This window comes from Arachis hypogaea, chromosome 11, assembly GCF_003086295.3.
Source record: "Arachis hypogaea cultivar Tifrunner chromosome 11, arahy.Tifrunner.gnm2.J5K5, whole genome shotgun sequence".
In the NCBI taxonomy this organism is placed as follows: domain Eukaryota; kingdom Viridiplantae; phylum Streptophyta; class Magnoliopsida; order Fabales; family Fabaceae; genus Arachis; species Arachis hypogaea.
This window is the reverse complement of record NC_092046.1, coordinates 23,262,719-23,276,476: the sequence shown is the minus strand read 5'-3', so window position 1 is coordinate 23,276,476 and position 13,758 is coordinate 23,262,719. Positions and strand designations below refer to the sequence as shown.

Here is a 13,758-nt window from a genome sequence, read left to right as displayed (position 1 = left end):
ATGAATATATAAAAATGAGTTATCTTATAAAATGTATTTTATATATACAACAAAGTTTGATTATGCTATAGAAAAAAATATTTGATTAGTTTACTACGTTATATTTGACTATTTTAGTAGTCAATTAATTTATTAAAAAATATATAAAATAATATGTATAAATATATAATGTAAATATATAATGATTAAATTTTTTTTTTGAAAGCAAAAGAACTCAACACACTAAAATGGAGCAGACTTTGTCGAATAACACAAACAAACAGGCAACACCAAAAAGTACCAACCATCAAGGACTAGAAACCCGCGTGTCATCTTCGGCATAGCCATCAACAACATTAGGGAAGAACACCTCTCCACTCGTCGCACCTAAGCATGGTCATGTGGAAGATTTCTTCAACTCCTTTGCTTTTATTCTGAAAAATCCTCCTATTCCTCTCCATCCAAATGTGCCAAATGATCGCACAGAAGCACCTCAAGTGTTGCTTTCGATCCTCCTTTCTACAAGGCTCATCTGTCCAACTTAAGAAATGGTCCTTCATCAATCCCGGAACAGACCAGAGCCGGCCAAACACAGATAACCACGCACTCCACACCTGCCAAGCAAATTCACAGCCAAAAAATAAGTGATGGACCTGTTCAACCTTGTTAGTACATAAAACACAACTCTTATCATCTTGGCTAATAATCCCGAATCGACTTAGCCGGTCTTTGGTATTCACCCTGCCTACTAGGACAAACCAAGCAAATAGCTCCACTCTTGGTGGAACCAAACCTTTCCAGACACTCTTCGTGAAGCTGTAGCTGGTTACCTCCTCTGAAAGCATTCCTTCTTGTAGCACCTGCACAAAGAAGTTAGTCGAAAAGATACCAAGTCTATCAAATTTCCACACAACTCTATCCTCTCTAGCGTTCACTAGCCTGACAGGTCTCAAAGCCTCATGTAACTGACTCAGAAGGTCTAACTCCCACTGAAAAAGCTCTCGCCTCCATTGGAAATTCCAAACCCACTCTAACCCATCCCAAAATCCAGAATCCCTAATGACCGAACCACATTGATTTGAAACAGAGAAGAGCCGGGGAAACCGTTCTTTCAAGGACCCACAATGTAACCAAACATCCTCCCAAAACCGAGTCCAACGTCCATCACCAATCTCCAAAGCCAGGCCAGTAATAACCTTCTCCCTTAGATGTTGCTCCTTAATTTGTAGATGGCAAATATCCTTCCATGGCCCCCTTTAGTAGGCAACACTTGAGTGGATAGTAACTCATTCGGCCTCAGATTATTACAGGAACAGACCACCTTCTTCCATAATGGGCACTCTTCCTTAGCAAAACGCTACCACCACTTAAACAACAGTGCAGTGTTACGAATCATAGCATCTCCAACTCTCAGTCCACCCAACTTCTTAGGAGCCTGCACCATCTCCCATCTCACCAACACCATACCGTTCTTCCCATCCTCCTTACTCTATAGAAATCGTCTCTGTCAGGAAATTAACTTCTCCGCCACTGCCTTAGGCATCTTATACAGGCTCAAATAATACACTGGTAAGCTATTCAAGACTGACTTGATGAGCACCAATTTTCCCGCTTTGCTTAGCACCTTAGCTTTCCAAAGGCTCAGCTTCTCTTCCACCTTATCGATGATTGGCTTCCAGGTCTTAACAAGCCTTGGATTAGCTCCTAAGGAGACTCCGAGATATTTAACAGGGAGGGTACCTTCCTGACAACCCCATAGCCTATACATACTCTGTACCCACTGCTCTTCACAGTTGATAGGAATCAAGCTGGACTTTTCGAAATTGATATTGAGCCCTGACATCAACTCAAACCAACGCAGCAGCCGCTTGTAATTTTTCATAGTCCCATCTTCTGGTGGGCAAAACAGAATAGTATCTGATAAACCCATATTTTATGATATATATTGTGCTCAATTTAAGTGATTTATTCAATCCTTCACTCACTTATTCATGTAAATTACATGGTTTTACTTTCCCTTCCTTATTATGTGATGTATGTGAAAAACATGTTTCCTATGCTTTAAAAATAGTTATTTTAATTACCCTTATTACCATTCGATGCCGTGATTTGTGTGTTAAGTAGTTTCAGATCCCCTAAGGCAGGAATGACTTAAAGGATGGAAAGGAAACATACAAAAATAGAAGGGAAGCACAAAATGGAGTCTTTGAAGAAACTGGCAGTAACGCGAACGCGTGACTGACACGGACGCGCGCCTTGAGCAGAACTCAGATGACGCGTACGCGTGAACGAAACGAACGCGTGATAAAGAAAACTCCAGATGACGCGACTGCTTGACCCACGCGGACGCGTGACAGATGCCACCCACCAGAAATTGCAGAAAACGCTCCCGGCGATTTCTGAAGCCCTTTTTGGCCCAGATCCAAGTCTAGAAAGCGCAGATTAGAGGTTATAAAGTGGGGGAATGCATCCATTCAGAGGAGGCCTTTTCAATTTAATTCACTTTTCATAATTTATATGTAGTTTTTAGATAGAGAAGTTCTCTCCTCTCTCTTAGGATTTAAGATTAGGATTCCTCTTAAAGAATTTAGGACTTTTATTATTTCAACTTACAATTTCTGTTCAATTACCAGGTTTAATGTTCCTTTTATTTATTTTCCCAATTTAATTTATGAACTCTTCCATGTTACATTTGATATCTTTATTAGTGCAACTTGAGGTATTTCAGAATTATGATTGCTTTCCTTTATTTATATAAATAATTTAGATTTTTCCCTTTTGGCTTAAATTGATCAATTGGAGACTCTTGAGTTATCAAACTCATCGTGATTAATAATTGTTATTTTTGCTAATTGAATTGGATTCCAATAACTCTAGTCCCTTCTTAGGAATTGGCTAGGACCTGAGGATCAAACTAATTAGTCCACTTGACTTTCCTTTACTTTAGTGAAGGATAACTAGGATATGAATTCTAGTTCTCATACCTTGCCAAGAGTTTATTTTATAATTATTTATTTATTTTACTTGTCATTTAAATTACTTGTTCCTTACTTTCAAACCCCAATTTGCAAAACTCATAACCAGTAATAAGAACACCTCCCTGCAGTTCCTTGAGAAGACGACCCGAGGTTTAAATACTTCGATTATCAATTTTAAAGGGGTTTGTTACTTGTGACAACCAAAACGTTTGTAAGAAAGGATGATTGCTTGGTTTAGAAGCTATACTTGCAACGGCAATTTATTCTGAATTCTAAACCGTCAAACATCCGTTCTTCAAATGCAAAATAAAAAGGATCAATGCACATGGGACAAAATTAAATTCAATGCATGAGTTTGCAATACAAAGAGGAAAAATTTGGGCAAATAGGTTAAGAAATTTTGATTTATAAAGTATGTATGTTAGGTGAGATCTTAAGACTAATCAAGGATTCACTTATTAGCTCACTTAGCCTTATACATACACCCTTACCTTTACCTTGGCCCCATTACAACCTTGAAAAAGACCTCATGATTTTTGTATGTCTGTATTCTATAATTGTTGATTGGTTAGATGAAGAACAAAGTTATAGAAAGTAAGGATGGAAAAAGAATAGAGTGATTAACCCAATAAACACTGAGTGACTAGAGAGTAAACACAAAATCCAGTGAGGGTTCAATAACTCATCACTATATATCTATTCTTAATTGTAAATTGTCTTGCAAGTTTGTGAAATATTTTTACCCATCTCAATTGTAAAAGTGCTTTAAACATTATCTAAGGTTTGGCTATGCATACATGATTCCTTGAGGATATGAATTATTTCAACTACATGTAAGCTTTATATACAAGTGAATAACAATTAGAATTGCATGATTCATTTAGGTAGTTGCATTTAGAATAGATTGCATTGCATGAAAATTCCACCACTTTAACCTTACCTTACTCTTCATCTTGGATTTAGCATGAGGACATGCTATTGTTTAAGTGTGGGAGGTTGATAAACCCATATTTTATGATATATATTGTGCTCAATTTAAGTGATTTATTCAATCCTTCACTCATTTATTCATGTAAATTGCATGGTTTTACTTTATTTTCCTTATTATGTGATGTATGTGAAAAACATGTTTCCTATGCTTTAAAAATAGTTATTTTAATTACCCTTATTACCATTCGATGCCGTGATTTGTGTGTTAAGTAGTTTTAGATCCCTTAAGGCAGGAATGACTTAAAGGATGGAAAGGAAACATACAAAAATGGAAGGGAAGCACACAATGGAGTCTTTGAAGAAACTGGCAGCGACGCGAACGCATGGACGACGCGGCCGCATGCCAGCGCGAAAAGGCAGCGACACGAACGCGTGACTGATGCGGACGCGCGCCTTGAGCAGAACTCAGATGACGCGTACGCGTGACCGAAGCGAACGCGTGATAAAGAAAACTCCAGATGACGCGACCGCGTGACCCACGCAGACGCGTGACAGATGCCACGCACTAGAAACTGCAGAAAACGCTCCCGGCGATTTCTGAAGCCCTTTTTAGCCCAGATCCAAGTCCAAAAAGCGCAGATTAGAGGTTATAAAGTGGGAAAATGCATCCATTCAGAGGAGGCCTTTTCAATTTAATTCACTTTTCATAATTTAGATGTAGTTTTTAGATAGAGAGGTTCTCTCCTCTCTCTTAGGATTTAAGATTAGGATTCCTCTTAAAGGATTTAGGACTTTTATTATTTCAACTTACAACTTCTGTTCAATTACCAGGTTCAATGTTCCTTTTATTTATTTTCTCAATTTAATTTATGAACTCTTCCATATTACATTTGATATCTTTATTAGTGCAACTTGAGGTATTTCAGAATTATGATTGCTTTCCTTTATTTATATAAATAATTTAGATTTTTCCCTTTTGGCTTAAATTGATCAATTGGAGACTCTTGAGTTATCAAACTCATCGTGATTAATAATTATTATTTTTGCTAATTGAATTGGATTCCAATAACTCTAGTCCCTTCTAAGGAATTGGCTAGGACCTGAGGATCAAACTAATTAGTCCACTTGACTTTCCTTTACTTTAGTGAAGGATAACTAAGTGGGATTAAAACCCAATTATCATCACCATTGATAAGGATAACTAGGATAGGAATTCCAGTTCTCATACCTTGCCAAGAGTTTATTTTACAATTATTTATTTATTTTACTTGTCATTTAAATTACTTGTTCCTTACTTTCAAACCCCCAATTTGTAAAACTCATAACCAATAATAAGAACACCTCCCTGCAGTTCCTTGAGAAAATGACCCGAGATTTAAATACTTCGGTTATCAATTTTAAAGGGGTTTGTTACTTGTGACAACCAAAACGTTTGTAAGAAAGGATGATTGCTTGGTTTAGAAGCTATACTTGCAACGGGAGTTTATTCTGAATTCTAAACCGTCAAACATCCGTTCTTCAGTATCATCAGCAAACTGGAGGTGTGATAGCTCCACACTGTCCCGACCAACCACCAACGGAGAAATACGTCCGTTCCTAACTGCCTCACCAACCATTCTATGTAAGACATCTACAACCAGCACAAACAAGAAGGGAGAAAGCAGGTCACCTTGTCTCAATCTCCTTTCCATCTTAAACGGTTTAGATGACGAACCATTAATCAAGACCGACATAGAAGCTGTGGTCACACACTCCATGACCCACGTCCTCCACCTGCACCCAAACCCCATCTTATCCAGCACAATATCGACAAAACTCCACTTGACTCTGTCATAAGCTTTTTGAAAATCTAACTTGAGTATGGCTGCCTTTTTATTTCTCCTTTTAAGCCAGTGCACTATTTCACATGCTATGAGAGCTCCATCATGAATTTTTCTACCTTTCACAAAAGCACTCTGAGTCTCCCCTACCAACCCTGGCATCATTGCTCTCATCCTTCTAACTAAAACCTTTGAAATAACCTTGTAGACATAGCCAACCATACTGATGGGTCTGAGATCTTTAATCTCCTTCGCACCAACGAACTTAGGGGCCAACGCCACCCACGTAATATTGGAGTCTGTCGGTAACCTAGAAGTTTGAAAGAACCCGATCACTGCTGCCATAAATTCAGCCCCTATCTCATCCCAACACCTCTTAATAAAATTCATGTTGTACCCGTCATTGCCTGGCGCCTTGGATGACTCACAATCCCACACTGCCTCTCTAATTTCCTCCGTCGACGGCATCGCCTCCTAGGCCATAGATTCTTCCTCAGCTATCCTTGCCACCAGACCATCTCTAAACCCCAACAGAGGAGAACTCTCCTGATGATACAGATCCTTATAAAACTCTCTAATAACTATCTTTATTCTAGCTTGATTCCTTACCAGTCTCCCATTAACTATCAGAGTATCAATCCGATTATTCCTCCTCCTTGCTGAGGCTATATTGTGGAAGTACCTTGTGTTCCTGTCCATTTCCTTTACTTGCCTAGACCGAGACATTTGCTTCCAGTGAATTTCTTTCCTCGCATACCACCGCTCATAGCAAGTAACTAGCTCCTTCCTTCTAGCCTCCATAGTTCCATCATACACTCCATTACTTACCATATCATCAACCTTTTTGATCTCTTCCTCAAACTTCAAGATCCTCTTGTCCATCTCATCAAAGTTGTCCGTATGCCATCTTTCTAACGGCCCGTTAACGCCTTCAATTTGTTTGTAAACTGCATCTCCCCTAAGCCTCTCCATTCCTCCTTAACCATTCGAAGAAAACCTTCATGTGAAAACCACGAATCAAGGCTTCGAAAAGGCCTAGGACCACCCCTTAACCTCTTTCCTTCCACAATAATTGGGCAGTGATCAGATAAGTCCCTTGGCCCACCTCGTAACCAAGTCTCAGGAAACGCCTCCAACCATTCTATGCTTAACACAACTCTATCAATTCGACTACATGAACGGCCTCGAAGCCATGTAAATTTGCGATTTATAAGCGGCAGATCCACTAAGTGTATGTCTTGAATCCAAATCTTGAATTCTTCTGCAGACAATATAATGATTAATTTATTAGTTAATTTTTTATTTATAAATATTTTTTTTTGATTTCAAAGACAAAATTAATATATTTTAGTATGGATATTGAAAATAAAATTAATACTTTGGTTTGAAACACATTTAATAATATACTCTTCTCTATAATTAATTGTTATAAATATTTATATAAAAAGAAAATGGCTCATGGAGTCCTTTTTTTTTTCGGGTTTTTTTGAAGTTTTTAGTGAGCCATTATAGTATGGATGGATTGAATTATGTAGTGTGTCAAAACCCAACCCAATAAACACCATAGTCCAACAAGCCGAATTATTCTACCGCGTACTTTTTCTTGTCCAACATTCAGAATTAAAAGAAAAAAAAATTCGACCTTCTCGGTGAATAATTTGGTGGTCCTCCTACCAAAAAATATCAACATTTCCGGATACACACTTTAAATATGTTGTCATCATATCCTGTCCAAAATATAAAAATATGTTGTCATATGAATAGTTCATGTATTATTAAAAAGTTATTAGTTTATATTTTTAGAATGTTAAATTTAATTTTATTTATTTAATTATTAAGTTATAAATATCTCATAAATTATTATAGTCATTATTGAGTGATTAGAAGTGTAAAAAGTCTTCTTTTAATTTTATGATAAAACCATGGTGTGGACAAGTAGTGAGGTTGAGTGAGTCTCTTTCTTGTTGTATTGGAAAATTAAATAGAAGATTGAACAAGTCATTTCGATTCCATTCTCAAACTATGGTATGAACAAATTATGTTGAGTGAATCTCTTTCTTATTACATTAAGAAATTGAATAAAAAATAAAATAATTCTCTTTATATTTAATTTCAACTTATTGTTTTATTGTTTTATTTTTATTTTAATTTATGTTTTTATTGAATTTCAATCTTTGTTTTTTTTTTTTTATCTCCGAGTTTTATCATTTCCTCAATTTTCGCTGAGGTTGGTGAAAAATGCACAGATATCTTCCACATTTGATTCCATGGTTCATAGTGTTCGGATTTTTTTTGGTAGGACTTTGGAAATTTTTTTTAATGCAAAATGAATATTTTCTGTTTTGCAATTCACCGGATTTTGATTGTGGCCTATAATGATTTGAAATATTCAAATCTTGAATAAGAATTTCTACCCTATACAAAATTCTTAACTGCAAACACCAAAACAAATTTAAATTTTTTATCTAACTTTTCTAACGACTTTTAGGATATATTGAAATTGTAAGAAGAGCGCGAGAAGAAGAATTGAGTTGTGCTTTGATTTCTTTTCATCTAAAATAAGAATTTAAGAAAATTTCAAGTCTTTAAATTTATATATAGTGGATATATCTTAGCGTGTTCGATTAGTAAGTTTGTAAGTTCTTTAAAATACATTTTGAAGTATCAATTATAAAAGAGACACCCTCTGAAATTTTTAGTAGATTTTAGATAACTATTAAAGTTGTCTCTGAGTTATCTCAGATATGAGAGTAAATAACCATTTCTAACCATGAAAGATTCGAACGCTGACATTTTTATCCATAAAAAATGAAAATTAAAATTATACTCATAAAAGATAGGCTTTTATAGACAAAATTATCAAAATCCTAACAAATTAAATACAATTCCCAAATTACCTTCTAATATATCTTAACTCTAACCTCTAATTTTATCCCATATCACTGTTTCTCCAATCTCAAACCCTACCACCACTTTTATCCTCAACTACATTATTGCTGTCATCACCACTACCACCACTGTCACCTGTGAAGTGCCAATCGGAGAAGCCAGGGCCCACGGGAATTCCGGCAGCGAGTATGGCACGGAGGTCCGGCGGGATGGCGAAACCGAACTCGGCCTTGGCGCGTGCGAACTCAGTGTCGAAGAGACCCGATTGGACCTGAACACCTGACTTGCGTAGATGCTTTATGACTTTATTGATGAGCGAAGAGAATGAAAGGAGGCCGTTTTTTACCGGGAGCAAGGATGGTGCGGAAGTGGTTAGAACGGAGGCGGCCTGGGATGATAGGCGACACAAGCCCGCTATGTGGGCCGGATTTAGACCAGTCATCCACTGGTCCACGTCCACCATTATGTTGTGTTTGCTGAAGTGGGTATGTAGTGTTGTTGTTCTGTTTTTTGTGGGTATTGGGGTTGCAATTCCGTTATGTAGTTTGTTTTAGGTGTTTAATGGAGAGAAAGAGCTTTGTGGCAGAAGAAGAGTTGAAATGCTTAGGAACCCAAATCAGAGGAGGATTATGAAGAATAAGGTGAAGGAGAAAACGAAGCCAATGGTACAAAAATTGAAAAATGGTGAAATTTTTTAGCTGTGTTCTTTCTCTTTGCTATCTGGGTATTTTTTATTTTGGAAAAAACAAAGCAATTCTTTTTTTTTTCTGTTTTTACATGAAATGAGATCTATGATTGGATTCTGATAAAAACAGAAGAGAATGTACGAGAGATAAATAAAGTTTTGGATTTGGTGAGTTTTACGATGTGTATGTTCTACGTCTTCATTGATGATGATAATGGATAGTGATGGTGGAATTGAACGTGATGATGATAATGGATAGTGATGGTAGAATTGAACTTGTGTTGGGGTAGTGTACAGGAGCAGTAGAAGTGGTGATGGCAGTGGTGATAATGGTGATGGCGGCAATAACGGTGGTAGTCAGAGATAAAAGTGGTAGTAGGATTTGAAATTAAAAAAATGGTGGTGTAGAGTAAAATTAAAGATTAAAGTTAGGTTATATTAGAGGGTAATTTGAAAATTGTATCTAATTTTTTAGGATTCGGATAATTTTGTCAGCAAAAGCCTGTCTTTCATGAATATAATTTTAATTTTCATCTTTTATGATTAAAAATGTCAGCGTTCGAATCTTTCATGGTTAGAAATGATTATTTACTCCAGATATGACAAAAAAAAATAGCTTCTGAATTTAAGACAAATAAATAAGCAATGAATGTAAAAGATAAGGATTCAGAAGAAGTACACAACGTTTTGTATTTTGGTTTAATATGTTGAATGAATCTAGTTGGATCAATATAAAAAAATTCGGTTTATGACAACAATTCAATTTAATTTTAATTATTTATTTTTACTTAATATATTAAAATTATATTTTTTTAACTAATTAAAATGAGGTGTCAATTTTTCATAAATTTTTTTCTCAAATAAATTTACTATAATTATATTACAATTAGTATTTAATGCATAATGCATGATTATACTAATTTTTCCTCCCAAATAAATCTTTCAAGAATTTTTGAAGAAGTTGAAGATATTACTGAAAACACGACTGTACACTACAAGGTTTTTGTTTATTTGTGGAGGTTTTTTTTTCTATTTGTGGAGGTTTCAAACCCCCACAAAAAGGATTGTGGCAGTTTTAAAAACCCCCAAAATTTGAGGTGCCACGAGCTCCTTTGTGGCGGTTTTCTATCCCTTTTGTGGGGTTTTGTTCTAGAATTTTGTGGCAGTTCTTGGTTAATGTTTGTGGCGGTTCAAAACTCCCACAAAAAAATTTTCCATTTTAAAAAGAACAGCTATTCTATGGGGGTTTCAAACCTCCACAAACCTATCAATATTATTTTTAAAATATTAATCTAGATGTTAGAATTACATTATTATACTAATTATTTACTATTTAAAAGAAATATTTAAGCAAAACATTAAAAATGTAAAAGAAAATTAAGATATTACATACTTAAACAAAAGAAATACTTTAAAAAAAAAATCAATATAGTACATTACCATCATTTTCAATCACATTAATTACAACAACAAAATATTAAAAGTAACATGTATTAAACATATAATAATTAGAGAACACTATGTACATAAATATATATCTCAAGTGAACTAGTGTCCAAACCAGCACTAGCCATTTCTTCTATTCTTTTCTTCTATTCTTTTTTGAATCTACAGATTCTATATTTTCTATTTTAGCTACTGAAAAGTAATAAAGAAACAAATATAAAAGGCTAAGAATAATTAACATTAAAATTAAAAAGGATACAAGTACAAACCTCAGAGATGCATGTTGTTCAATATGAACTCATTTTCAAGGGCTTCAGATAAAAAATCAGTTGCATTTACATGTGACTAGTGCTGAAATAGATGTAGGATGATTTATGCATTAGCTTTTGACTTATCATTAAAAGGCAATTAGATGAAATTATTTATATGCTGAAAAATGCATGATAATAAACATTGTGTAAGTGACACATTAACATGTGACTAATGCAAACTAATTAGCATGCTATGTTCAAATCAAGATATCAAATTATCAAATTTGGCTCTGGAAGCATAATATCCTAAATCATACAAGTAATTTCTTTTTCCTTTTGTTTTACCAGAGTCTAGAGATGTCAAAGTACGGTTTAGTCTTTCTCAAGCTTATCTATTTTTCAATTCCCACCCCTTAATTGGAACATTTACATCTTGAATTAATGGGAACCATATAAAATTTCAAACACAAGTTCCACGTCCATGTTCACATTTTCAATTCTAGTAATCATCATATTTATCCATAAAGAAGAAAAATAGTTGAATCTTAAAGACTTTCACCTGAAGTTAGGGATGCTCAGCAACTTCGAAGGTATTGGACCAGCAAACTGATTATTCGAAACATCCCTGCTCAAAACATGTCAGAATGGCACAAATATAACAAATAAAGAGGATAAAGTTTTATCATTTCCTACAACACAAATTGAATACAAAATGGGAGAAGCAACAAGCTTACATGTCAGTCAGTCCAGTCAATGAGGATAAAGAGGCCGAAATTCTTCCGGTAAATTGGTTGACCGAAAAAAAACTGCAACCACAAACCATTATGTCCATTAGAACAATATATGATGGAAAGGGCCTAGTATTAGAGAGCTAGATTATTACATACAAGTTTCTCAGCGTAACTGGCAAATTGGATGGAGTACTTCCCCCAATATTGTTGCTGCTTAGATAACTGTTCAAGGTAAAGAAAATGATGAGTAAAGACAATGCAACAAAATCTTATACGCACAGTAAGAAGGATGAAAGCTGTAATTCATGAACTGAGGAAAAGGCAATATAGTCACAGCCTCACAAGCGCACTCGCGCGCGCGCACAGACACACACACTCAATGTAGGGAGAATTATAATTACATTACTGAGATGGAAACAAAATTCGCCAGATTATTGCCTAGTTCTCCTTGCAAGTTTGTGACATTCAGAACTCTGTCATAAGTAAGATGACAAGAATTTTTACATTTTACAATTGCCTACTTCAGTAGATATCAATTAAACAACCGGATAAGAAGAATCATGCAGAAGAGATAACAACATACATCTTTTGTATGAATGTACCAATTATCAAATCAAGAGCATTTCATCAATAGGTGCAAATACTAATTGAGCACAAGCCCCAATTGCATTTTTATCAACCCCACAACAAAGCTGCCAAATCAAATTGCATAATAGAAAGTTAAAATAAGAATCATTTACATAAAAAATATAAAAAAAATAAGACCAAAAAGAAGTATATTGGCTATATTATATTATAAAGGAAAATGCATGACCTTCTATCCGAACTACCTCCAAAAACTGCACAAATTAAAGTAAGGAATAAATTAGCATACAAATAACTATATTACATTATAAGAATAATATTTAAGATTTAAGATTAAAATAAATTCAAATTAATACCTCCTCATGCTCAATAGTTTCGAACAAGCAAAGCTGGATTGATTAGTGTCTTATAGACACGAAAAAAAGGCAAGCCTATCTTTCAGAATATTCAACACCTTTAGCAGCTTCTTACATGTAGATATTCCATTTCTTGCTTCCTTCATAGGGTTCTTGAATCCAACCTTGCATTTGCCACAACTCTTCTCGGTTCTTATTTGATTCCCTTCCTGTTGAGAATTTCAAACATTAATTATTGGTAAGAATCTTCAAGCATTATGTAGAATACAATCTTCAATTATTGAACCAGATCTAGATATTTGCTTTTGCATCATGCTATTAGTTTTTCAATGAAATTAAAATTTCTAGTCCACACACTCAAAAATCGAAATCATGTGAATGGCATAGCTATTTTGAAACTGATGATTTTGAGACAAATTTGTTTGCTGGTACCTCAATGAAATTGAGAGTAGAATGAGCATCATCCATGTCCTCCAAGAAGTAATTAGCCAAGTGAAATTGATGAGATGAGGCTAAAACTCTTCTTTTGCATTTCTTATTTCCCAACCTTTCAATTTCCTGTCACAAACAATTATAGAAACAAGAAACCTACTTCATGCTAAATCCATTACTAACTATCCTTCCAAAAAAAAAAGTTAGAAAAAGAATTACCTCATAGAAATGAGTATATGATGGATCTGAGATACATGGCTTCAATAATCCTGATCTCAACAAGCCAACACTTTTATCCTTTATGGCTTTGATTAGCTCGGACTCAAGCTCCTTCTCCACCTTTGAAGGAGGCAAATCATTGATTTGCCATAGAATAGCACGAGTTTCCTTGCAAACATATACCGTTCCCTCTCTTCAATCAAAGCCTCAATATGGTTAAGCAAATCTTACTTGTACCTTGGAATCAAATTGCGTCATACATAATTATCACATAAATTAAAATGCAAAATGTGTCATATACAACTTATACCATTGAAACTACGAAATTTAAGTCCTGAACTAAAGAAGAACAAGTAGGAACAAATCCTCACTGCAATTACTCGGAACGACATGAGAATCAGTTCCATGAGATCCGATAGCTTCAAACGCAGCTTCAATCGAAGCTTCCAGAGACTCC

The 13,758-nt window shown here is 35.1% G+C and overlaps 1 protein-coding gene across 1 annotated transcript; it reads right to left on the bottom strand.

The window, feature by feature from the left end:
- Nucleotides 1–538: 538 nt before the first annotated feature.
- LOC140176060 (uncharacterized) lies at nt 539–1,444 on the bottom strand. Its single transcript, XM_072205919.1, has 4 exons — nt 1,341–1,444; nt 924–1,233; nt 739–839; nt 539–593 (listed from the first exon to the last, which is right to left on the bottom strand). The coding sequence occupies exons 1-4, from the start codon at nt 1,442–1,444 to the stop codon at nt 539–541; spliced, it is 570 nt and encodes a 189-aa protein (XP_072062020.1).
- Between the last annotated feature and the right edge of the window lie 12,314 nt (nt 1,445–13,758).

Excerpts from the sequence above, each read along its gene's own strand:
- LOC140176060 (XM_072205919.1), bottom strand. The coding sequence starts at position 1,444 with ATGGTGTTGGTGAGATGGGAGATGGTGCAGGCTCCTAAGAAGTTGGGT. Across the intron at positions 1,234-1,340 it reads GCACTGTTGTTTAAGTGGTG|GGGGCCATGGAAGGATATTT; the intron begins GTAGCGTTTTGC and ends TGCCTACTAAAG. Across the intron at positions 840-923 it reads TACATGAGGCTTTGAGACCT|GTGCTACAAGAAGGAATGCT; the intron begins GTCAGGCTAGTG and ends TTCTTTGTGCAG.